The sequence below is a fragment of the Scleropages formosus genome, chromosome 23 (genome assembly GCF_900964775.1).
Source record: "Scleropages formosus chromosome 23, fSclFor1.1, whole genome shotgun sequence".
Classification (NCBI taxonomy): Eukaryota; Metazoa; Chordata; class Actinopteri; order Osteoglossiformes; family Osteoglossidae; genus Scleropages; species Scleropages formosus.
The window spans coordinates 824,672-847,767 of record NC_041828.1 but is presented as its reverse complement, the minus strand read 5'-3'; the positions used below and the strand labels follow the sequence as shown (position 1 = coordinate 847,767).

The window sequence follows — 23,096 nt, the reverse complement described above, 5'->3', positions numbered from 1 at the left end:
GGAAGGTCTACCAGGAGCTCCGCCGCTTTCGAGGCGGTGACCGAACCACAGGCCGAGCGGTCTGGTCGCTGTGCTCAGCAGATCTAGTTCTGATGGACTCCAGCCCAAGAAGCAGAGCAGCTCCATGTCTTTGCTCGTAGATGACACCCAGCTGCCCTCTCTTCTTCATTTGCTTGTTTTTTTTCATTTGGACATTTCCCGTAACCCTACAGTCCCACCCGTCCATTTCGTCACAGGAACTGCAGCCACCTGGTGCGCAGCCCAGGTCTGTTCGGAGCTGCCTCTATAACTATCTGTGTACACCAGCAGAAAATGGAAATGGGGTAGGGAAGAACATCAGAGAAAAGTCCTCCAGATGTTGGTCCAGCTGTTCTCTGGACTCTGGTGGTGTGTGTTCTGAGGGTCCGCCCTTCGCTCTGAGCCATCCGCTTGGCACGCACTCGTCCGTCGGGTCTCCTTTCGAGTGGGTCCTGCTGTCGCTGCTCCGGTCGGTGCCGTGTCCGCTGGCGCTGGTGGTTCCAACAGGAAGAACCGGTCTGCCGATATGCAGCGTGCGGCGCGCCGGGCCAGACCGACACTCGGTGTCGTCCCTCGGTTCCTCGCTTCACGAGGGACCGCAGTTCCGGTGCTGCTGGAGCCGGGACTCGGGAGCTGTCCCTGGTGCTGAAGCCATCTCTCGTCACTCCGTGTTACACCTGGTCTGATGTGTGAGGACAAACGTTTCCAAATGCTGAACAATCGCACAGAAGAGCCCTGCAACGGGTTCCGGTTTTAAAAAATGCACCAGATCTGTGACCCGGTGCCTATGGGGTGTGGGGGGGGCACTATTTCGCTCTTTCGAACATGTGGAGCCAGTAGAAGCGCCAAAGCAGTTGGCTCACAGTGTATGTTGGTCACAGACATGCCTCAGGAAGAACACCGAAAAGCAGCGTTACGGTCACGGTGGAACCACGACATCCACGGTAGCGGACAGTGTGTCAAATACCGAGCTCCAGAATGTCGACCATTTAGAACAAGTTCGTTGAGATGCTCTCGTTCAAGTGGGCTCCCCACAGCATGTAGAGTTCCACTTCATCTCACTGGAGACGCAGAAGGTGTTTTCGAGGAGCTAAAATCTCGTTGGGTTTGGAGGGACTGAAACGGTTCACCCTTTAAATTGTGCGCATCGTACGGAGGAGAACAAGTCCGGTTTTAAAAACGACACTTTCCTGGACTCCTCAGTGACCTCACATCTGGGTGGGGAAGCAGCGTGAGCCGAGATGGATTACGTGATCTCGACCGAACTGGTCGATGGATGGAAATCCGATTACCACGGCATTACGGCCTCCGCTCCCCGGAGGGTCTCCTCAACACGAGGCTCGCATTTCCAGAGATGAAGCAGCAACAGAGATGATGGCAAGAGAAGAGTTTTAACCCTTAGGCTGATAGTCCCCGGAGACACGTCGGCCTTCGTGGGTGACGGTGCAAGATGAGGGTGCCTTCGAGGGAAGCGGAAGCTGACGGATGGTGTCAGCTCTGTCTACACACGGAAAGACGCAAAGTGCACGCTGTGTTCCCGGACTAAAGGGCAGAAAGAAGGACACCGAGACGGGAGTTAGAAAGGTGACCTTTCCTCATGAGGTCAGATAAAGTTTATTGTGTTGAAACACTACAATACAGTATATATTCATAAAAAACTCTATCGTGTATATAAATTAACGCTTTCAGTACAGCAGTTCACTTGCAGCTTTGGTACAATATCATTTGTAATATATATTTAGATATATATCTTTACTGTGTCTATATATAATATATATCTTATGAATACTTTCAGCTTCACAAACTCAACACGAAGTACAAAAGTAATGCGATTGAGGGTTATTACAGTCTACACAGTGGTGATCAGTGGGAAGGAAGAAGTTTCATGTGGCCAAGCTACAGGGTGACCCCTAGGGGGCACCACTCAAATATGCACCATTTACTAGCAAACATCTTGAGTGACTATTGACTATTCTCTGCTTTTTTTTCTTTTTTTTTTTTTTTTCTTTTTTTTACAGAATAATGGCACTGTTTGAAGAGTCTTAACCACCCGTTGCCCCCCCAACGCTCGAAGGCCGTGATCTGAGGTGTTGGATCTTCCACCGGGCGGGGGCTCCACGCTGCCCCACCCTGCTCTACCGCCGACCCCACCCCGGGGGCGTGGCGCGGCGCGCGTCAGTACTTCACCTGCCAGCCGCTGCTGCTGACATTAGCGCAGGTGGTGCGGCAGCTGGCCTGCATTACAGGCAGGGTGCTGGAGGGGCACGGTGCCCCCAGCAGGCACAGGCTCCCTGGTGGCGACGGGGGCATCATGTTGCAGTAGACTGGCACACCGGGGCTGGACAGCCCCCCCTGGCTTGACTGGCCTGGCAGCAGCATGGGCTGTTGGTATGACGGCGGGGGCATCCCTTGGGAGCCCTGAGTCATTGGCACCTGGGGAAGGAAGGAGGGCCGTTGAACTTGACCTGCAGCTGCACCAATTCACTGCGACTCGTCACCAGAGTCACCAGGGTATTTCGCAGTAAATCCCTGCCTGCAGAGGATCAGCGGGACATGACATGCAGCTGTATTTTATGCACCGAGACTCCGGAGCCTGTCGGCTGCTTTTGCTCTCACTTCCATCCATCAGCATCTATTGCTGTGATATTCATCTGTTGTTTCACTTCTCCTTTTCCTTACAGAACCTCATTATTTGTCATCTGCTCATCGTTCGGGCTGAAGGCATCACTGTCTGAGTCGCCTGCATACCTGATATGAGGACATCGGTGGGTATGGCACCATCATTCCTTGAACTTGACTGCCTTGCTGGTTGGTTGGCATTAAGTTCTGGTTCTGAGGTGGTTGCTGCAATCCCATAATGCCCTGGAACCCCTGTTGCTGATTGGACAGGAGGGGTTGGTAACCTGCCAAGGCAGAATTAGATGTGCTTGAGAAATGGTCCTGTGCTCTCTGTCATTATAATGTCTTGATGACAAGTTTAAAAGAACTTCAACGTGATTTTTTAGGAAAACACAAAATACACACTTCATTGCAAAATAGACAATAAAAAAACAGTTTTTAAAAATACAAACTGCATATTGTTATCAAAGTGCGGTTGAAACGGTATGATTTTTTCAGTTGTAGGTGTGCGAGAACCTTTACCCCTACAAATGTGTCACATCTGAAGTTGGCTTGCATCAAAACAATGAGCAGGGCAGCATAACCAACGTACATTTTCAGTGCGAGAAAACAGGTGCGTCACTCCAAAGGCCAATAAATAATAAAGAAAATTGATTTTTCAATAATTCTGACCTACGGGGGGGTGGCGCGGCAGGTTTGACCGGGTCCCGCTCTCTGGCGGGTCTGGGGTTCGAGTCCTGCTTGGGTTGCCTTGTGACAGACTGGCGTCCCCTCCTGGGTGTGTCCCCTCCCCCTCCAGCCTTGTGCCCTGCGTTGCTGGGTTAGGCTCCGGTTCGCCACGACCCCACTTGGGACAAGCAGCTTCAGTCAGTGTGTGTGTGTCATTCTGTCCTGGCCAACGTATGGACTAAAAACAGGGTTGTGGATGTGATGGGGGTGGGATGGTCCCATTTTCTTCCCGCTGGGTCTGAATCTGCTGCCATGTGATGCTATTCCCCCCGGCGTACTCCTTTACCATGACATTTCCAACAAACCACAAAGGGCAGAATTCCTGCAGACTCCTGCCTCCCCCGTCACTCAAACTAATGAACATCTTTGTGCCTCTGGTCAATGGCTAGAGGGCTCCCGACAACAAATGACCTAGCAGCCAGAGACTCGATCGCATTTGCTGAAATTTCCCAATTTCCGTCCCAGGAAGAATCGTATTGTTGAGTTCGAAAGTTACCTTACATCCCACAGAAATTATACTGTATATACACATAGTTTACGGACTATAGCTCTATGTCTAAGACCAAAGGGTATATGCACAAACCGAAAAAGGCCAAAGGAGGGATTTAAACTTTCTTTACTCCAAAATAATGTTTGTTTTTAGAATTTTACCAATGTTTTCTAAATGGTTGTGTGTACTGGAGCTGCTGCACCAGTGACTGTGAATATGTTTAATGAGGGCAACCAACACTTGACCTCTTGCCTGTTCTTATAATTTCTTTAAAGCGTACCTTCCTGCTACACATACAATGGAGTTCAGATTTGATTAATTTTTCAAGAAGGATGGGATGTAGATGAATTAAAATCCAAAAAATTAAAAGTGACAAGTGACGTTGACTGTAATAGCATAATCATAGCACGAGGCTAAGGAGGCAGGTTGGCCAAGTTTGCTGCCAAGATGAATTGAGAAAAGCAAAATGAATGTGACTCTGTAGGGCTTGTCAAATTAAGCCCAGTCCGGCATCACTTTACACAATGCAACAAGAGGGGAATATGGAAAGAATGAGCAGCTACTCCCAACCCCCTCTTCCTTACCCCCCGTCTAAGAGGTGCCAGACCATTTATCCTCAGCGGCAAATGCGGGGGGACAGTCTGGGGGGAGAACGCAAGAGCTAATTAGTCCTCCTTCGAGGCAGCCGAGTGCTGGGATGAAAGGCCCTTCCCAATTAATCTCGCAGACGGACCACTGGTGTGGAGCCCGATGCTGGCGCTGTGCCACAATCGACACACAACGGTACCCATCCGTTCGGATGTTTGTTTGAGTTCGGTGCTGCACCTTAGTGGCAAAAACCTTCCCCCTTCGAGCGACTGTTCCTCACAAGAAAATGATACAGGAAAAGCGCATGAGATGGAGACCCATGCAGTGATTTATGCACCAATTAAAAACAGACTAAAAACATGTGTCTGACTTTTCTAAATGTACAGTATCATGTAACTGTCCACTCTGGGTTGGTATGGGGACACTGTGGGGCTGCGGAGGTGGCTGTGCCCCCCAGGTGACCATTCCAGTCGGCCGGAGGACTGATCAGCTGGACACAGTAAAAACATGAACAGGACTGAAAAGCATATACAAAATCACTCCTACTGTAGCCTTTATTCTGAATTGTATCCACTTTATATGAAGGCAGCAAGTAGTGATACATTGTAGGCATATGATTCGAATATGAAATGTAATTAAAATATTTTTTAGTACATGCTATAGTAACACATTATTTACACTTACATATAGCATAAAATGTATATAGTATAAAATACATTATGGAAGGTGGATACTTAAATGCAGAAAAATATGCACGCAGTTTAATTTAACATTAATTCATCGATTTTTGTTTCTTGGTTATTCACACAGTCGGAATGGTTCTCTCATCTTTGTGCCCACTTTTCAGGAGAAGGAGAGCTCGTCTAAGTGACGACGGTTGCTGCTCAGGACACTTCACCTTGAGACACTGAAGGAGGTTGTGTGTGTGTGTGTGTGTGTGTGTGTGTGTGTGTGTGTGTGTGTTTTTTACGGTGGCGCGATGGAGAGAGCCGTGTGAGGGACGCAGCTGTGTGTGAAAGAGAAGATGATCGCTCTGTCAACTGCTACTACATGTCCTTAAGGAGAATGGGCTGGGGTAACAGTGTTAATGATACTAACAATAACTGTGGAAGAATAATAATAATAATAAATGCCCAAGGCCACTCAGTGACCCTCCCTGGGTGCGCTTGGTTTCCAACAGCAACATCCTCTCTTGCTTTTTCCATACAATTAAGCTGCCAATGTTTTGTCTTCGCTGGCAGAATGATGCCTAAGAATACTGTGGCATTTCAGGAATCGCGACTTTGCAGATCACAGTTTGGCTAATGGTGTGAGTTTCAGTGGGAGGGTGAAAGAGGAGAGGACAGAGAGCAGGTGGAGAGGACAGCTGGAGTGGAAAGAGAGCAGGTGGAGAGGACAGAGAGCAGGCAGAGAGGACAGCTGGAGAGGAAAGAGAACAGGTGGAGAGGACAGCCGGAGAGGACAGAGAGCAGGCGGGGAGGACAGCTGGAAAGGACAGCTGGAGAGGACAGAGAGCAGGCAGAGAGGACAGCTGGAGAGGACAGAGAGCAGGCGGAGAGGACAGCTGGAGAGGACAGAGAGCAGGCGGAGAGGAAAGAGAGCAGGCAAAGAGGACAGCTGGAGAGGACAGAGAGCAGGCGGAGAGGACAGAGAGCAGGTGGAGAGGACAGCTGGAGAGGACAGAGAACAGGCGGAGAGGACAGAGAGCAAGTGGAAAGGACAGAGAGCAGGCGGAGAGGACAGCTAGAGAGGAAAGAGAACAGGTGGAGAGGACAGCCGGAGAGGACAGAGAGCAGGCGGGGAGGACAGCTGGAAAGGACAGCTGGAGAGGACAGAGAACAGCTGGAGTGGAAAGAGAGCAGGTGGAGAGGACAGCCGGAGAGGAAAGAGAGCAGGTGAAGAGGACAGAGAGCAGGCAGAGAGGACAGCTGGAGAGGAAAGAGAACAGGTGGAGAGGACAGCCGGAGAGGACAGAGAGCAGGCGGGGAGGACAGCTGGAAAGGACAGCTGGAGAGGACAGAGAGCAGGCAGAGAGGACAGCTGGAGAGGACAGAGAGCAGGCGGAGAGGAAAGAGAGCAGGCAAAGAGGACAGCTGGAGAGGACAGAGAGCAGGTGGAGAGGACAGCTGGAGAGGACAGAGAACAGGCGGAGAGGACAGAGAGCAGGTGGAGAGGACAGAGAGCAGGCGGAGAGGACAGCTAGAGAGGAAAGAGAGCAGGCGGAGAGGACAGCTGGAGAGGACAGAGAACAGGTGGAGAGGACAGCCGGAGAGGACAGAGAGCAGGCGGTGAGGACAGCTGGAGAGGACAGAGAGCAGGTGGAGAGGAGAGCTGGAGAGGACAGAGCAGGCGGAGAGGACAGCCGGAGAGGAAAGAGAGCAGGCGGAGAGGACAGAGAGCAGGCAGAGAGGACAGCTGGAGAGGAAAGAGAGCAGGCGGGGAGGACAGCTGGAGAGGACAGAGAGCAGGCAGAGAGGACAGCCGAAGAGGACAGAGGACAGGTGTGGCAGGTGCAGAGGACAATGAGCAGCTGCTGGAAAATGTCTGGGACCTTGACTGTCCCCTCGCTGCAGTCCTCTCCCAGCGCTCCAGTTTTCGCAGCTAATTAGACGACGGTCAGTTTAAAATTCCAGGCGAGTCCCTGCCCTGTCACTGCTGGACAAATAAACCTTTTACTGTCCTCCCTCTTTATATGTCTAATCCCGAATAATCAGACTAATTTGCATATCTTTTAGTGAAGTCGTTAAGTGGAGACGGGAGGCGCTGTGCCGGAGAAATCTGCCAGGCTACGTGTACTTATTTCACTCTCATTCTCCCTCATTAGCGCCGCCACTAATGAGGCCCCCAGACCCCTCCCCGAGGCTCGGCTCCCTTTCTCCTACGCGCCCACGTGGAACGCTGGTCTGTCTGGGGAGGCGAAGCGGCTTTGACTCAGAAAGGTCGAAGGTGAGTGAGTGTGACAAAACCTGCAGAGTAAAATCCTGCCCTGAATCTTGGAAAAGGCGCTATGGCAACAAGCGGCTTGGCGTACGCAACACGTACGCAACACACACGCTGCACACACGCTGCACACACGCTGCACACACGCTGCACACGCTGTTCCTGGCTCTTCAGTCAACCGGCAAAATGAAATTACCAGCCAGTATGAGAAGCGGGAGACGGTAAACGCGTCTCTGAGGTGTAAAGCTGGTTGATAAGTGGAACGTAGTTAAAGACACCTTCTCTCTGGGCCAAGTGCAGCTAGAGGTGTGAGAAAATGTGGACCGTTTTTGAGCAACTTTCTGCAGAGTAACAATAACAAGGCCCTTTGTGTGGATCTGCTGCTTTCTGGTCATTTGTCAACCTTGGAGCTGAGACACATGGAGCTGGAAAAAAAATGTGTGTCCCAGACTCAGCGAAACACAGTGCTTTGCATAGTGGACTTTTATCTAAAGATACATGCAACTGAGGTCAACGGCTCAGGGTTGCACCACCAAACAAAAGGCAGTGAGAGTCAGAAAGGGCCTCGTTAGAAAGGCGCTTTCCTCCTGATGGATCTGATGGATCTGAAGAAGCTGATGGAGCTGATGAAGATGAAGAAGCAATATCGTGCACCAAACTGTCCGCTCCAAACTCTGTGCTGCCACACTCCCTCACACCAGCACCGACACATTCTGGCCAGGTGGGAAAAACCAAAGTCCACCTGGACTCATGATCACACTCCTGTTTCTCCACACACTCACGTGGTGGTTGTTTTTGTTGTTTCCCCTTGTTTTCACTGCTCCTTGTTCCTTGTTTCACCTACTGTCTGCTGTAATCTGCTGCCACGGGACCCACAGAGCAGGAGCTGCGAATGAAGCCGAAGCTGATTCTGCAAGACGGCAAACGGTTTGCTCCTTAATCCCAAGTGACGGCACACGTTTGAAGATATTATTTTTCCTTTCAAGGAGTTGCTGAAATGTCCCCGTTTCAAAGCAGCGAGTAAAACACGAAAGATAAAGGTTTCACTTCCATCAGCTACACTGCAATAACACAATAAGGTGATAAGACGTTTGCACCATTGCATTGCGGTTGTTATTTCGAAGATTGTTATTTGACCAAAGTTCATTACTGACAGCGTTCATCAGTGGCACATGTTACAGAACAACTGGCAGAATGAAATACTGAGAGATGGACGCTGCTGGTTTGAACGAATGGAAAGAGGCGATTGAGTGCAGAACGGTTTTTGTAATATTTGCGCAAATGCCACGAGCCACAGCGCTTATCGAGTGACGGAAGATGTGCTCGGGGTTCTGTTCGTTTGCATCGCGCAAGGCCGAGTGAACCGTCTGCCTACAAGCAACACCGCTCAAGGTCACTCCCCCTTCCCCCTGTCATCGCCCTGCCACCGCCACCATATACACAGGCTCCTTATTTATCATCGGTGTTGGCCTGTGCCGGAATCACGGTAGGTTTGGCTCTGCTGGCCAGAAGGAAAGTCCACAGTTGGCGATCGCCGGAAGCACGGTTAGGCTGGGATGATCACAATGTGTCATGAACACAGACCGCCATCATAGGCAGACTGTCTTTTACATGTGGTAGCTCATCCCTTGGCTAACGCACAATCTGCATGCTACGCACCGGACTGTCACGAGTCTCACACACACCTGTAAGCACTGAAAGGAAACAGCCCGATTGGTTCAAACGCCCTCATGACATCACACATGGTACCCGGTTCAGGACGGCGGCCAGACATCTCTACTTGGTCTTCAATAAGTCAGGGCTCCGAGCAGCCCCCGCCTTCCGCCCCGTCCAATGCCCTTCAGCTGCCCAACCCAAAATGACATTAAGACTGCTCTCAGCCACATCGATCACTGATGCAAGAGAGGAGTCGGACTAATGCAATCAATCGACGGTCCCAGTCGGACGCCAGGACAACAGGACCCGGACCACTTTTTCTTTCCCGAGAGCAACTCGAAACGGCAGAGTCCCGAGCGGCCGGCCGTTGCCGTGGCAACTCACCCAGGCAACCTGATGTAGGAATATTTAAATGCAGAACACTGGCCTTTATTGGCTGCCCTGCTGCCACTTCCAGAGTAACTGCTTTATCTCTTTACTGCCTGCTACTGAGAAGTGCGGATCATGAAAACACCTTCTGTTGATGCATGTTACTGTACCCATCATGGGTAAACCTGCACGGAAACGTCCACCCGAGAACCCACACCAGTAACAGCACGGTAGAGGTCATGCAGGCTTGTGGGAAGCCTGAAAGTGTTCAGTGCAACCTATGCGGTGTTATCAACCCTTCACCGTTCAGTGACTTTATGTGAGATGTGTCGCAGCGAAAAGAGCTGGAAGGTGCAGTACGGGCCCAGAGCGGGGTGCCGCGGACTCTTGATGAAGCGGCAGCGGAAATCGTCTGAGGCCCCACGTGACCCATCACGAATATTTACAGAATGCCAGAGGGTAGAGCTGACGGAGTCTAAGTGCAGCCGCTTATTCCATTTCTTACACATCATTTGACACGTTTATGGAATTCCGGTACTTAAAGTAGATGTTGCCGAGCCCAGAGAATTTGCTTTCAACGCTGGCACTGTCATATTTTACACATTAATGCTGCCACCCAGCTGGATCCAAGTGGCCCGATGACAGCCTGCAGTAAGAGAGATGTTCCCCTGCCTCGCTCTCCCCTCCGTGGAGAGCCTTGATCACCCCCAGCATAGTTTATGGTCAATGAGTGCTCTAGTCACATGACCACAGATCTGCACATGAGCACCTCTAAGTGCTGGAATACAAAATAAGACAAGGATGCAGAAAGAAACAGCTGGTACTGGGAAAGATTTTTGACAAACTTTCAAAATGCTGCAAAGTGATACAATCGGGGGCACCGTTCCGTTTCTTTTTCCGTTCAAACCGGTCCGACACCGTGGTTCCGGTCTTGCTATCGCGATGGATCACCACATGCATGCGTGGGAGGGCTGAGCAAGAACAAGACTGCGGTGATGGATTCTGGAGATTCACACAGAGGTGGAGAGTCTCATCTCGACAAGACAGTTGTCGGGGGGGGGGTTGATAACTTCCTCTGACTCGAAGATCATAAACCGAAATCGAAATGTGGAACAGCAGTCCCATGGCTGATGTCTGGGTTTGTGCGTGAGATTTAAGCACATCTCCACACAGTCCTGTGGTTAGTGATCCCAGTTAAAAAAAAAAAATGGTGCAGTAGATCATCTAATGAGTTTTGCACCAGCAACACAAAGTGGCCCTGCAGCACACCCCAATTATTTTAATGAGCAAATGTTGAGTCTTTGTTGAGAGTTTAGTACTGGGGGGGAGGGGAGGGGACGGGACGGGACGGGACGGGACGGGAGGGGTGCTTTTTCTCTGTGTAGTTTGTGTTTACTGCTCTCTCTTCTCCTCCTTTCGTCACACGTCAAACCCCGGGAGGAGCTCCGTCACACCGGAAGTGCTGAGCTCATCGGGTGACGCGGTGCGTTGCGGTGCGTTGCGGTGCGTTGCGGTCCGGTGGCCTCCTGTTGTCGGCCACACGCTTCACAGCGCTTACGTCATTTAGGTGCTTAACAGATGCTGTATCCAGACAGGCCGAAAAGGTGCACGCGCTGCTCGTGTTTAATTGAACGTTTACGTGTTACTAGTCCGGACAGCTCGTTCGTTCACTTAAGCAGTTCGGGTTAAGTACCTGGTGTCACATACATTGTGTCAGAGTTCAGTAGCTTCCCTCCTTCGCAGATCAAACCTGTTGGTCAGTCTGTTGGTCCCCGTCGCCAGTCTGGCATGGGGTTATTCCCCAACATCTCTGGCCATCGCGCGATCCTTCCCCCCCACCTACATCGAGACCCGATTGGTCATGTGTTGTGTCTCGGCCGTTCAATATTTTTAATCGATTGCAAAGTATTGTATTTCCTCCTGAACCAAATAACCCTACATATGTCCCAAAAATCAAATTCCTACAACTCTTCTGACCATTGTGCCGTGTCGGGTTATGAGTGTATAACTTACGATATGGAATAATATTTCTTTATTTCAAATAGCCGAATTCTGAAAACGTGGCGTTTTGCCTCAAGACAGAACACAGCCAGCAGTGAGATGAATGTGATGGCAGATTTTCTTCTTCTTCTTCTTCTTCGAGCCCTGGTGTGAAAACTTTCTGTCAAAATTTTAATGAATTAAATAAAACGAAACTGATTTTGATAAACATCTCCCCCCACATTTTCAGTATGACATTATTGTAATGGCTGAGTAGGCTGCTACCTGTCTTTTAGACGGAGACAGTCATGCAAGACGAGGGGTTGCGGCTTTGTGAATATTGAGTTCCTCTCCACCGTGGTTTACACGAGTCACTTCCACACACGCTGCCTTTGTCAGACCCCCCCCCCATCCCTGCCTGTCTTTGTTCTGTCTGGGTGAGTATGCAAATGCGCTTCCAAAAGAGAAATGTAGGAATGGTAATCATAGCACATAGCGAGATGTACGGAACCCCGAAGCATGCGCTAAAAAAAAGAACATGTAAATGACACTCATTTTAATTGCAGATTAAGTTTCGCAGAGATGCAGTTCAGGTATACTTTCCAAAGCAACTTTCTACAGCTTTTATTTCTGGGAACAAGGAAATCGTCCTTGTACTCACTCTCTCTTCTACAACAAAAATGGAAAAAAGAATGGATACAACTCAAGAATCAAAATGCTAGGACTCGAAGCAAATGTGATAAACCTCTCACTTCTCTGCTGGTGTGAGGACACCCTTCCTTCTAAAACCTACGTGACCGAGTGATGGCGTTTGTCACACATCTCTCCAGCCCCCTTTGACAACACCGACTGTGCGAGAGTCCTCGTCATCAGCTCGCCAAAATGCTTTGCACGGAGACATGCAAATTTGAGAAGCTGTTGCTCCAGAAGGTCAGGGGTCAGAACCAGGGCACGCAAGACTCATCGATCCTCAGTCATAAGACAATTTACATCTTGTTATTTTTTAGCCTGAAGAACCGAAAAAGAAAACACCGATTGCGTGGACTGTACACAGACAATTTACAGCATCCGGTGAGCAAATGTGCCACTACTGACTACAGTCAAAAGAAAAGCATCACAACGAAACATGAAAGGGGTTCCCAAATCCCGGGATATTGATTAGAACTCACAAAAGTAATAAACAAAAGAAAAGCAACACGAGAGGATATTATTTCCTTGATAATTCAAACTTCTCATTTCATTTTTCCCACAAGTTGATATTCACTCAACCCGACAAAAATTCCGCTTATTAATTTTTATGTGTGTAAAATGAGATAAAATATTTAGTGTATAAAATATCAAAATTTTATATCATAGATGAAATTTTACTAAAACTGGAGGGTTTGATTCAAATACTGACAAGCGTCACAGTGAGAACAAAAGAAAATCGGAAGAAAGAAGCGTATGGTTGACGGCCACGGATGTGCAGTAAGCAGCCAGAAAAGAGACCGGTTCACTGTGAGACCTGCTACTCAATCTCTTACAGTGCAACGGCCCCCAGTCGTGCTGCCAAATCCATGGGGCGCAGCAGAGGCCGAAGGGAATTACAAAGAAGTCAGATTTGCCAAAAATGCACACGATCAAAGCTACTGCATGCAACTGAACACTTCAGACACTGGTCAAAGAGCTGTGCCCTGACAGTGATGCAGAGAATTCATATGATTAAATAATTAGCACTTTATTGTGGATTTCTCCTGCCACAGAGTGACAGCAGTACAGAAAGAACGCAGGACCAACCAGAACCATTTCAGTTTTACGTTGATTCAATCCCATAAAAGCAGTTCCACGCACCTGTCTGCTGGGGTCCGTTTTGAGGAATCTGCTGGTTCCTATGCGTGCTGTACTGGACCGGAGTGGTCCTGTACTGTGTACTGGTTGAGGTAGGGTAGTGGCCAGATGAGTAGTAATACATGGGCACCTGGTGCACAGGAAGAAGGAAGGAATGGAGGGCCAAGGGCAGGTTACAAACACACACGAGCTGTGCAGACCCAGCTGTTAAACTGGCAATACTGAAAATATATAAGGAGTGGTGTTCATTTCAACTGGCATCTCGTCACATTTTGTTAGAAAAGCAGACCTGAAAGACCCGTGTGTGTGTGTGTGTGTGTGTGTCTCCACCTTTTTGTGTCGAGCGCTGCAGCTCTTTTATGGCTATGACTTTATAGAACCGTAGCAAACATGGCAACACACAAATTCAAATTGTCCTTCAAACTGGTGCTAAACATAACAGAACAAATAATAGACGTAATAGAAACCAAAGTGGAAGAAAAAAATACATACTCTTCCCTGCTACATTCCATTCCAGCTGCTCAGAATAACTTTCCTGGTGCTTTTCATTAGTCTGGCAGTTTTCCTGACTAAGGACTCTGCTGATATAATTGGCTGTCACTTGTGACTGAAATAGGTAGCGGGAGGATTGTGGCAGGGATGACGGGCAGAGGCAAAGCTCCCACCGCCTGACAGCAAATCACATTAACTATTCTGCCTCCAGACCCCCCCGAGACAAAGGTGCGGGTTTGCAAGGCAGCGGAAGATGGAGCCTCTGATCAAGGCGGCAGTAAATCACTGATTTGCGGTGTCCTACACGTATGAGTCAATTAAACATGATTAATCGTCAACCGCTTGTTCGCGGGGAGAGCGAACAGGTACGCGGCTTCGTTCGGGCTGGTGCCGGACCCCATGTGGGAGAGCATGACGGATAGAAGCACCTCAACGCTTTGAGTAAACCGCAACGCCGATGACAAGAACACTCGGTGGGAGGTTCTTTTAAAATTTAATTACTTTCAGAGAAACCCATTAAAAGCAGGAAAGAGGATCCAGCGCTAGATATTTCACAGAGTTGGTTAATAAATGCTGTTCATCACGATGTGGCACAATAAGGGCCACTGTGTTTATGGGATTTGTTTCCATGAGATTTGTTTCGCAAGTTAATATCAGATGTAAAGGAGATAAATGTTCCCATTACTTGCTTACTGCAAATGTTTCCAGAGACAACAGAACTGTATGCAAATTGGTTTTGGCCGTTAACTCTGTTCACTGAAGGTTTACGGTAAAGCATGACATACATGCATCTAAAAACACAGGAAAAAGTTTCAAATGTCCCGATTAAAACCGAATTTAAATTTTCCTCAAAACTGAGCAAACCCACCTTTAAAACATTTGAAATTTGTAATCTGTCATTCTCGACGACCGCCAGTCCTAACGTAGGGCCCTGATGATCCGAAGGCTGTACAAGAGCTACAGCCTGCGAGGCTAAGTAGGGTACAGCCTGGACGGGATGCCAGTCCATTGCAAGGTCATAGATCCACACACTACAGGCAATATAGAATCACCAGTTCACCTGGAACACATACCTTTGGACTATGAGAGGGAACTGAGGCACGTGGGGGAAAGCCATGCAAACATGAGCAGAACACACAAACTCTGCACACACTAAGAAGGACTCAAAGCTACACAACACCCCAGGCGCTAGAACTTCCAAAGGCTTGACGCTTTATTTATAACTTGAGTGGCCCCATCCGAGACATAGTCTACCAGAAGTAGGAAAAACCCGGAATAAAACATAGGTATAAAGGTCCAAATTTGGGGAATGGACTCTGCACGGTGTAGACCCTACACTTGTGACGCGATCTACCTCACATGGAACTTGCAGTTACGGGGCCTCCCTTTGGTGTAGTTTATGTGTTATGAGTGCAACGCTCCAAGACCAGGCCTACCTATAAGACGTTCTACACGGTCAACGGCTTACCTGAGATGGGGCCTGCTGACCGAACCCTGCTGAGGACTGCAGGGCGGGCTGAGAGAGGACAGACCCAGGTCCGGAACTGGCAAACCCGCCCGGGGGGAGCTGCTGGCTGGGGGAGGCCATGACAAATCCCGGCTGCTGGGGGGGCTGCTGCAGGAGGCCAGGAGGGAACACCGAAGCAGCGGAGGACGACTCGGAGGCTTCGCCTGAAGGTTGCCGGCTGAGGCTCAGCTGGCCAAACTGGGCGGGCAGGTCGTCTCGCTGTAGGAGCAACACGACTGCTCGTTAGAAAGCCCACGCCAGCCGTGTGCAACCGGACCAATGCTATCGCCCGGCGAACGGGTGCAAAAAAATTGCATCCTGCGTAGTAGTGAGCGTCAAACATGGAGCAACGGCATCGTTTACGGTGGCAGAAAACCAGCGAGTTCCTGTCGGCCATGCAGCAAACCTTCATGCCACTGCTCGAGCACCTCAGGTCTTGCTTTACTTGTAAACTAAGAGCTTTACTCGTCAAGTCTGTTGACTGACGTTCGAGAAAACATCGAAGGAAACTCGAGGTCAACACAGAGACCACACTGGACGCCACTGCACTGATGTCATGACGCATGAGCGAGAGAGAGAGAGAGAGAGAGAGAGCGCTCGTCAGACCTTCTCGTCAACAGGAAGCCAGGAATCGGTCCCATAGCGCCGGTGAATTGCAGGGGCCTTCGTCCACCCGTGTCCACCTGTGTCCAGAAGGGCTACGCAGCCAGTCTCGTGACACCAAACAAAACTTGAGGGGTCAACGAGCACGGCCACGGAAAGAAAGCATTTGCTGGAAGCGACGCCCGTGCAACACAAGTGCGCAAGCACACACACAAGCGCACACGCATGCAGGCACAAGCTGCAGGCGCATCCCCACAGACTCTTGGCAGGAGGCTACAGGAAAGGAGGAGTACCATAGCGAAGGGCTGATTCGGCGCCACGGGCAGCAGGTGCTGGGACGGGTACGAGATGGCCGAGTATGGCACTGCCTGTGAGGACGGCTGCAGGGCCTGGCAGACCGTCAGGAGAGAGCGACCACGTGAGTCAGGGCAAAGCCGCATGGCAGCACGGCTGTCGTCCTTTCCGGCACCTCGGCCGTCTCTTCGCAGGCGTAAAATATTCAATTAACACAAGGCAGCAATCGGTGCAAAACATCTCGAGCCGAAGAGCACAGCGTTCCAGGCTGAGCCGTTCGCTCGGCATAAAACATTCATCGTTTCAGATCGTAGCAGCATTAAAAGAAGAAATTAGATGAGAGAGAGAAAGAGAAGGTGAAACGCAACAGACTCCGAGGCCCTTGGGAAAGGGGCTCCCTCTCACGCCTGGCGTCTCCGCGCGCTGCTCCGGGGGGGGACTGCCGGTCTCCATTTACATTCCTTTAAAATCCCGCAGCTGAGCTCAGTGTCGTCCTTTTTCATCGCACGGCTTTGGGAGGCCAGTCGCGAGTGAAGTATTTACACTTCGGCTCTCGGGTTATTAGTTGAGTCTCAAAGAGAGCGGCAACTAGAGGCCCAAGGAGGCGGCGTCTCCACCGCCGCATCTTTCCTGGCAGAATGAGCGGTGCCGGCTGAGTGCTGGCATGAATCGTACTCTTTCCCGTCGTAAAATTCAGTCCTCGGCAATACGAGCAGGACCGGCTGAGATCAGAAGGGCTCCCTTCTCCGTTCCCTGCGACTAGAAGCTCCAGACAGCGTCTCCATTGTTTTTAAAGTGTTTTACAAGATCATCAGATTTATTCATCATTATGAAATTCATTCATCATTGTGAAGTTCATTCTGCATCATCTGCTTCTGTAAAACTGAAGTGTGTGCGTGTGTGTGTGTGTGTGTGTGTGTGTGTGAGAAAGAACTGTAAGAAATATACCAGCAAGAAACAGAAAATGTTAACAATTTCTTTACTTTCCATATGAACATGACAAAACTGCGGGACCCTGTCAATGATATGCTGACAATGTATAATAAAAATAAGAAGAATATTACCTTTCATCCCTCATTAAATCTTTGTTTAGTTTGGATTAGCATGCTAATAATCATTGAAACGAAGACGGAAAAATGGCAATAACCCAAACCGCTTAGCGTACGAAACACCCCAAAGCATGGGAAAATAACAAGATGTAAATGATGCTCATTTGAATTGCAAATTACATTTTGCAGAAAAGCAGCAGTTCCTGGGTTTACTTTCACCGGAAACAATAAAAACTTTCTGGGGGGGCACAACGTAAGATAAAAAGTATGAGTAACGCATGAAAGTTTAGAACGAAAATGTGCGTTCAGAACATGTGCTGAAGAGCGCGTTGGCGAACCGCTGTCCCCTCTGTGGTGGGCTTTCAGACCCCCGAGCGCCACGCCGGCCATCTGTGGTGAACCGGGTGTTTGTTTGGCTGCAAATGGAATCGGACAAGTGGTGCTCACGTGAAGCCTGCAGGAATTAACGTAAGACCACCTTCACGTGTCCTGGCCAGTGACACCGGGGGTTTGCCGCTCATGCTGTGTTCACCCTGCATCTGTTGCCATGACCACCACTGGACCGAACTGGATGTGACTCGTAGCGACCGCTTGCGGGGTGTCCTAGGTGAGGGAGGGAACGGAAGTGTTTTGCTGTCGCGTTCTTCTGCGCACGTCCATGGGGCACAAACGTGGGTAGAACATGTAAACTGCTCGCACCCTCAGCTGGATTTGAACCCATGTCCAGACTCCGGCTTTCGCCACCGGGCCCCCGCATCCCATAACCATCCCTGAACGTCACCACAAGCGCAGATTCCACAGGTCTTTGAAGACTTGTGTAAGTTTCCAGAAATGGGAGGGAAATTATGTTTCTGGGTGACAGTTAGGTTACGTTGTGTTACCCAACATTAAAACTTCTTTCTGAGATGCCTTTCGATGGGAACAGCTGTGAACAGCCAAAGGAACTGATTGCGACTCTAGATGGTGTGCCCACGGACCCATCAGGGATGTGAGCATCCAGCACAGGCATACAGTGGCGAAGCAGGGACGTTGTTACATTTACACCGATCTGACGCTTTTCTCCAAACCTATTTAGCCACTTCCAGAGCTCGGGAATTTCGGGAGCAGATTACGGTAAGTACCTTGCTTGAGGGCACTACAGCACTAGGGGAGATTCGAAGCGGCAACCGCAGGCAGCAGCTCTGGCCACTTCACCGTGACATGTGACCTCTGCCCTCCTCCAAGGTCCTGTCAACACTCATCCCGTTTGCACGCAGTACCGACATGCCATGTTAGCCAACAGGCTCCTTCTGGGTACGAAGAGCCCAGGTGATGAGGAAAGGCTCTCCAACAGCTCGACCGATGCCCCTCAGGGACCTGCCGCTCGCGGGGGCCACCCGGCTCATTGACGGCCTGAGGGTTTACCTGGGGCACCATGTGGCTTGCCATTGGCTGCTGAGGCTGAAGCGGTTGGGGCGGGGCCTGTTGCTGAGGCTGCTGGGATTGCTGTGCACTCTGCTGCTGGCCCCTCGCTGACTGCTGTCCATTGGGGGGGTTGTAGATGGCAGGTGATCCATCTGGGTTTACAAACGGCTGACCTGCAGAGCAGAACCACAACTTTTCGGTTTGCAAGGCAGCATTTGCCAATGCGGGCAGAGATTTTGTTCCCAAGTAGAAGGAAGAAAAAACACAATAAAAATGTGCATTTTGTTTCGGTGACAAATGTCGTTCAACTCCCACATCCAGACCGTGAAGCACAGCTGCCGCAGGGCTCCCTCGACGCGCCACACGGAAGCCGTATGCTGAAAATGGGACTCTTTCGCGCACATCTGGATGCGCACATGTGCGATGTACGGTACGGCGATACGAGCCACGTCTGCGGCCTACCGGCGTCGGCCAAGAAAATGATGAACGTGTCGTTTCCCGAGGACCGTGAGCTCGGCTCCAGATGGATTTATGGGCCTCATATTTTTAGAATGTCTGAGAACTTCTGAGGGACTACTTGCCTACAGAACGTCCCGAACTGGTTTCCTTTGCTTCGCTGGCCGGGACAAAGAGCAGCTGAGTAACGTTTCACTTCACGGAGGCCCTGGAAAAACCTGCCTCTATGTAATTGAGAACTCAAGGCAGGGTAACTAATTCTATGATTATTCCGAGATCGATTTGTGCCGTAATAGTGACTCATGGCGGGAGGCTGTAATGACACATTCAAATCAATGAGCAAATGTAATATTGACACAACTATGAAAACGAGCAACCATTTCCAAACTGAGGTTTGAACCGACGTCGTGATATTGCTGGTGGCGACGCTCCCACTCCTTCGCAGTGAAGAGAAAAGGACCCCACACCGAGGATATCTCACCTGTGTGTGGGTTGAGCAGGATGCTCCCGGGCGGAATTCCGGCGCCATCCAGAGACACCAGTATGTAGCTGGGACTGCTGGGAGGGCCCTGGCTCTCTGGGAAGGAGACGGAGCCGCAGGAGGTGGGCGGGGCAGTCGGGACAAGCGTGGGGCCTTGCAGGGACAGGTGGACCCTAGAGAGGGAGCCAGAGGAACCACCGCTGCTGGAAGACTCAGAGCCTGAAAGAAGGAAGATGGAGGACAAGGGGTTCAAAGTGTTCCGCCTTAAGTCTCTTCACCTTCATCCTTGCAGGCAGTTGGCGAGCTCTTGTTCGTCCTCCTCAGAGCACGAAACCCCCAGTCGTTCAGGAGGGCCGGACTATAGCTCGAGGCACGAGCCGTCGGCTCCTGTGCTTCCTGCAGGCCACGGCATCCGTCAAACAAAGTGACGTGTCTGGAGGAGGGTGCTCTTGCCCCGATTCCACCCGCAGCCTTCCAGCTGTACGCTCCGTCTTACCGTACTGAAAAATCGACATGTGCCCGGAAACAACTGCGATGGCCGCCTGCAGCGTGACCTGTTGCTAGGAGCCCTCGTGCCTCACCTGTCTTGCAGAGCTTTCCGGAGCCCCGGCTACTGGCCCCGCTGTCGCCGCGCGTCAGCACCGTGATGCCTCCTATGCTGGCTGTTTTGGTGACGGCGGGCCTGTAGTTCCGGCTGGAGCTGTCCGAATCGGTGCTGCTCCAGGGCCGCGGCTCGCTCCAGCGGGAGTCCGTCTCCGTGCTGCTCTGTCGGCTGCCCGAGGCGCGGCTCGATCCGTCCCGGTTGGCCCTGCACACATTGCGTCGTGAGTCACGGTTACACCTCATGGCAGCAGTCGAAGCACCGGCAACTGCCGGAGAGACGACGGGGGTCTAGCAGAGGTCCCGAAGCCCTTCTTTCACACTGAATGATGGGCGATAACCTTGGTGGTCATTCAGCTCTGCGGCTCCTTGGGGGGTTGGGGCGTTTGGCGCAGCGGCTAAATGACAAGAGTGCAGCTCTATCAGGGCCTCTTCCGCGGTATGAGCAAAGCAGAAAGTACGACCAGGCCGCTGTCGTCGAACAAAATCAAAGAGGCCTCGTTATTGCGAGTTTCTCTGCCTCTCGTTTGTTTTTTCCACACAACCCAAAGGCATTTAAGAATGGTATTCGGGCTGCCAGACGCACCCTTAAAGGGCCACATTGTCACTGGCACCTCGGTGAGTCTCCCGCTGTAACCATAGCGACAGGCAGCAGAAACCGGCCTCCCAGACAACGCGTGAAACACACTCCCGCAGCGTTTGGTGCCTTCGTACGCGGACAGGTCCAGGCAGAGGGGCGACCCACCTGAACAGCTGTCGCTTCTTCTGCGTGTCGTTGCATAAACTGCAGTCTTCTAAGATCCTGCAGGGAAATGTTGAACGTTTCATCAGGTTTGAAAGAGGCACCGTGAACAATCTCTGCTCCCCCCCAACTAGGTACAGTATGTACAGTACATTCCTTATAGACTTTGCAACGTACAGCTCCGGTACGCTCACTATGGTAAAAGCTGCTTTTGATGGGCAGCAACACGTTCGCACACCGTAAGCGGCAGTGTGTTTACACAGTGCGTCGCCACGTGATTTATGGGCAAATGTGCTAATTCCTGCAGCTCTGGCGTGCAGACACCAGAACATATTTCACATTTACACTCACTCGGGGAATATGCACTATTATACGGCCCATTATACGGCCCATTGACTTAACATCCTTCCATTAATGTGGTTCTTTGAAAAGAGAAACACTTGAATTTTGTAGGAATGCGTGTAATTGGTTTTCGTTGAGAAGATTCATTTACCTCGTTTCGATGTAAACATTTTCCTGGGAGCAGAGGGACTGAAAGACAAGAGAGGAGAGCGATGGATGAGCTGGGGGCGGGATGGCGGCGCAGGAAGGGAAGGTCAGCAAGCAGCGGAGGCCGCGGCTCTGTGTTGTCCTCGGCGTACGTTCGCCAGTTTTAACGATTTGTCCGGGAAACCCTCTTTCGTTACCGTTTCGAAAGAAGCCTCTTTGGGCGAAACCCTTCGCGGCCGAACTCAAAGTACAGCGCAATACATACCGAGGAGCCGCAGTCCTGCTCAGCCACTATCACCTGCAATCCAAGCACCTTTCTTACGCGCTAAAACCGTACGGTTACTTTTCTCGACTCGAGCACATCGAACCCAGAGCCGCGTCTGCGGGCTAAACGGACGGGCGCCGTTCACTTGGACGGGAGCTCGATGGCGCTGATGTGCTGCTCGTGGGCCGTCTGATCGGCCGGATAACGAGCAGCGTCTCTCTGCGAACGCGAACCCACAGCACTAACGGAACTAATGGAGCAGATGGCGTTTTTGGCGCGGCGTCCTCACGCAAACAGAGACGAAAGCGCATCGGCGACACTCCAGCTCTCCTCTCATCAATTATTTATTCCCTCCATCCAAAAATGTACCCCGTTTCAGCAGGTCCCACGTCTCTCTCCAAGCGGGCCGGGTGTTCGGGGCCCTGCGGAGCGCAGCGGCATTTCCGTCACGCGACTTTCACTGGAGGAAAGTCGAGGGCAGGAAGCGCGCTGGTGCGGGGGAGGAAACTGTTAACTGAGTGTGTATCTGTCTGTCATCAACAATCGCTTGTCCCAAGCGGGGGTCGCAGCGAGCCGGAGCCTTACCCGCCAACGCGGGGCGCAAGGCCAAAGGTGAGGGGGACACCCGCAAAGTGCCCCAGGCAAGGCTCGAACCCCAGACCCGCCACCCGGCAGGCACCGGCTGATCAGCGCGACATGTAGTATTTGTGATGTAACGACTAGTTGTCAAGTGCAGCCCTTTGTTTCCATGGTTTGACCAGATCAGCGCCACACTCCCACGTGACGCTAGAGGGCGTCGCACTTGTTTTTTCCCTAACTGCAGCAGCTCACGACGCGCATGAACATGTGAACGTGTGCCGTGACACTTGGTACCACGCTGGCGTTCAAGGCGGCACAGGGACACCTTACGCCAGCGTGGATATTTTTCGTGCTGCGTGACACCATGTTTCCAATTTCACCCACAAGGAGCCCTGAGCTCCTCCTTCACTTTGCCACTGACTGACGCGTCGGGAACGAAAGTCGTCGATGATCCGCCGCCGCCGCTCCGAACCCTAGTAGGAAGTCGTCCTGGGCGCTCGAGTCACTGCGCTCCTGGGAAAACTGTAAATTCTCCACTCGGAATCTAATCTCAAGGTGACAAAAGGCTCGTGCTGCGCGTGGCGTGTGGCGTTTGGCGTTTGGCGTGTAGCGTGTGCTCTGGAGCCGCACAGCCGTGAGGCGCAGCGCGTTACTCACGTCTTGGGCAAAAATCCTCTCCCGGACTCTCAGGTATTCCTCTTCGCGCTCCTCCATCGACTTGCTCCTCCTGTCTTCTCGAAAGGGATGGATCCTGTGCTGCTGTGAGGTCGTGCGCACACACACACACACACACACACACACACACACACATTATTTAACACAAAACGAGAAGATTCACAGAAAGAGGCTTAAATTTCACAGCTCTACTTGTGCTAAAGAGATGGATGTGTTGATGACCAGCCTCAAGGGCACAACAGCA

The 23,096-nt window shown here is 51.1% G+C and overlaps 1 protein-coding gene across 6 annotated transcripts in view; it reads right to left on the bottom strand.

Moving 5' to 3' along the window:
* Positions 1-1,986: 1,986 nt before the first annotated feature.
* The window catches only part of arpp21 (cAMP-regulated phosphoprotein, 21), a 49,056-nt gene continuing 27,946 nt past the window's right edge, over positions 1,987-23,096 (bottom strand). For 3 of the 6 annotated variants that reach the window (XM_029248155.1, XM_029248158.1, XM_029248156.1), the window contains 11 exons: positions 22,835-22,936; positions 21,338-21,375; positions 20,848-20,904; positions 20,084-20,310; positions 19,503-19,721; positions 18,566-18,738; positions 16,112-16,207; positions 15,177-15,434; positions 13,220-13,346; positions 2,767-2,921; positions 1,987-2,451 (listed from right to left, as the gene is read on the bottom strand). In XM_029248155.1, coding sequence (XP_029103988.1) covers positions 2,194-2,451; positions 2,767-2,921; positions 13,220-13,346; positions 15,177-15,434; positions 16,112-16,207; positions 18,566-18,738; positions 19,503-19,721; positions 20,084-20,310; positions 20,848-20,904; positions 21,338-21,375; positions 22,835-22,936 — 1,710 coding nt within the window. In that variant the 3' untranslated portion in view covers positions 1,987-2,193. The remainder of the gene's footprint in view (positions 2,452-2,766; positions 2,922-13,219; positions 13,347-15,176; positions 15,435-16,111; positions 16,208-18,565; positions 18,739-19,502; positions 19,722-20,083; positions 20,311-20,847; positions 20,905-21,337; positions 21,376-22,834; positions 22,937-23,096) is intronic. The other 3 variants (XM_029248157.1, XM_029248159.1, XM_029248160.1) reach the window with 3 other exon arrangements.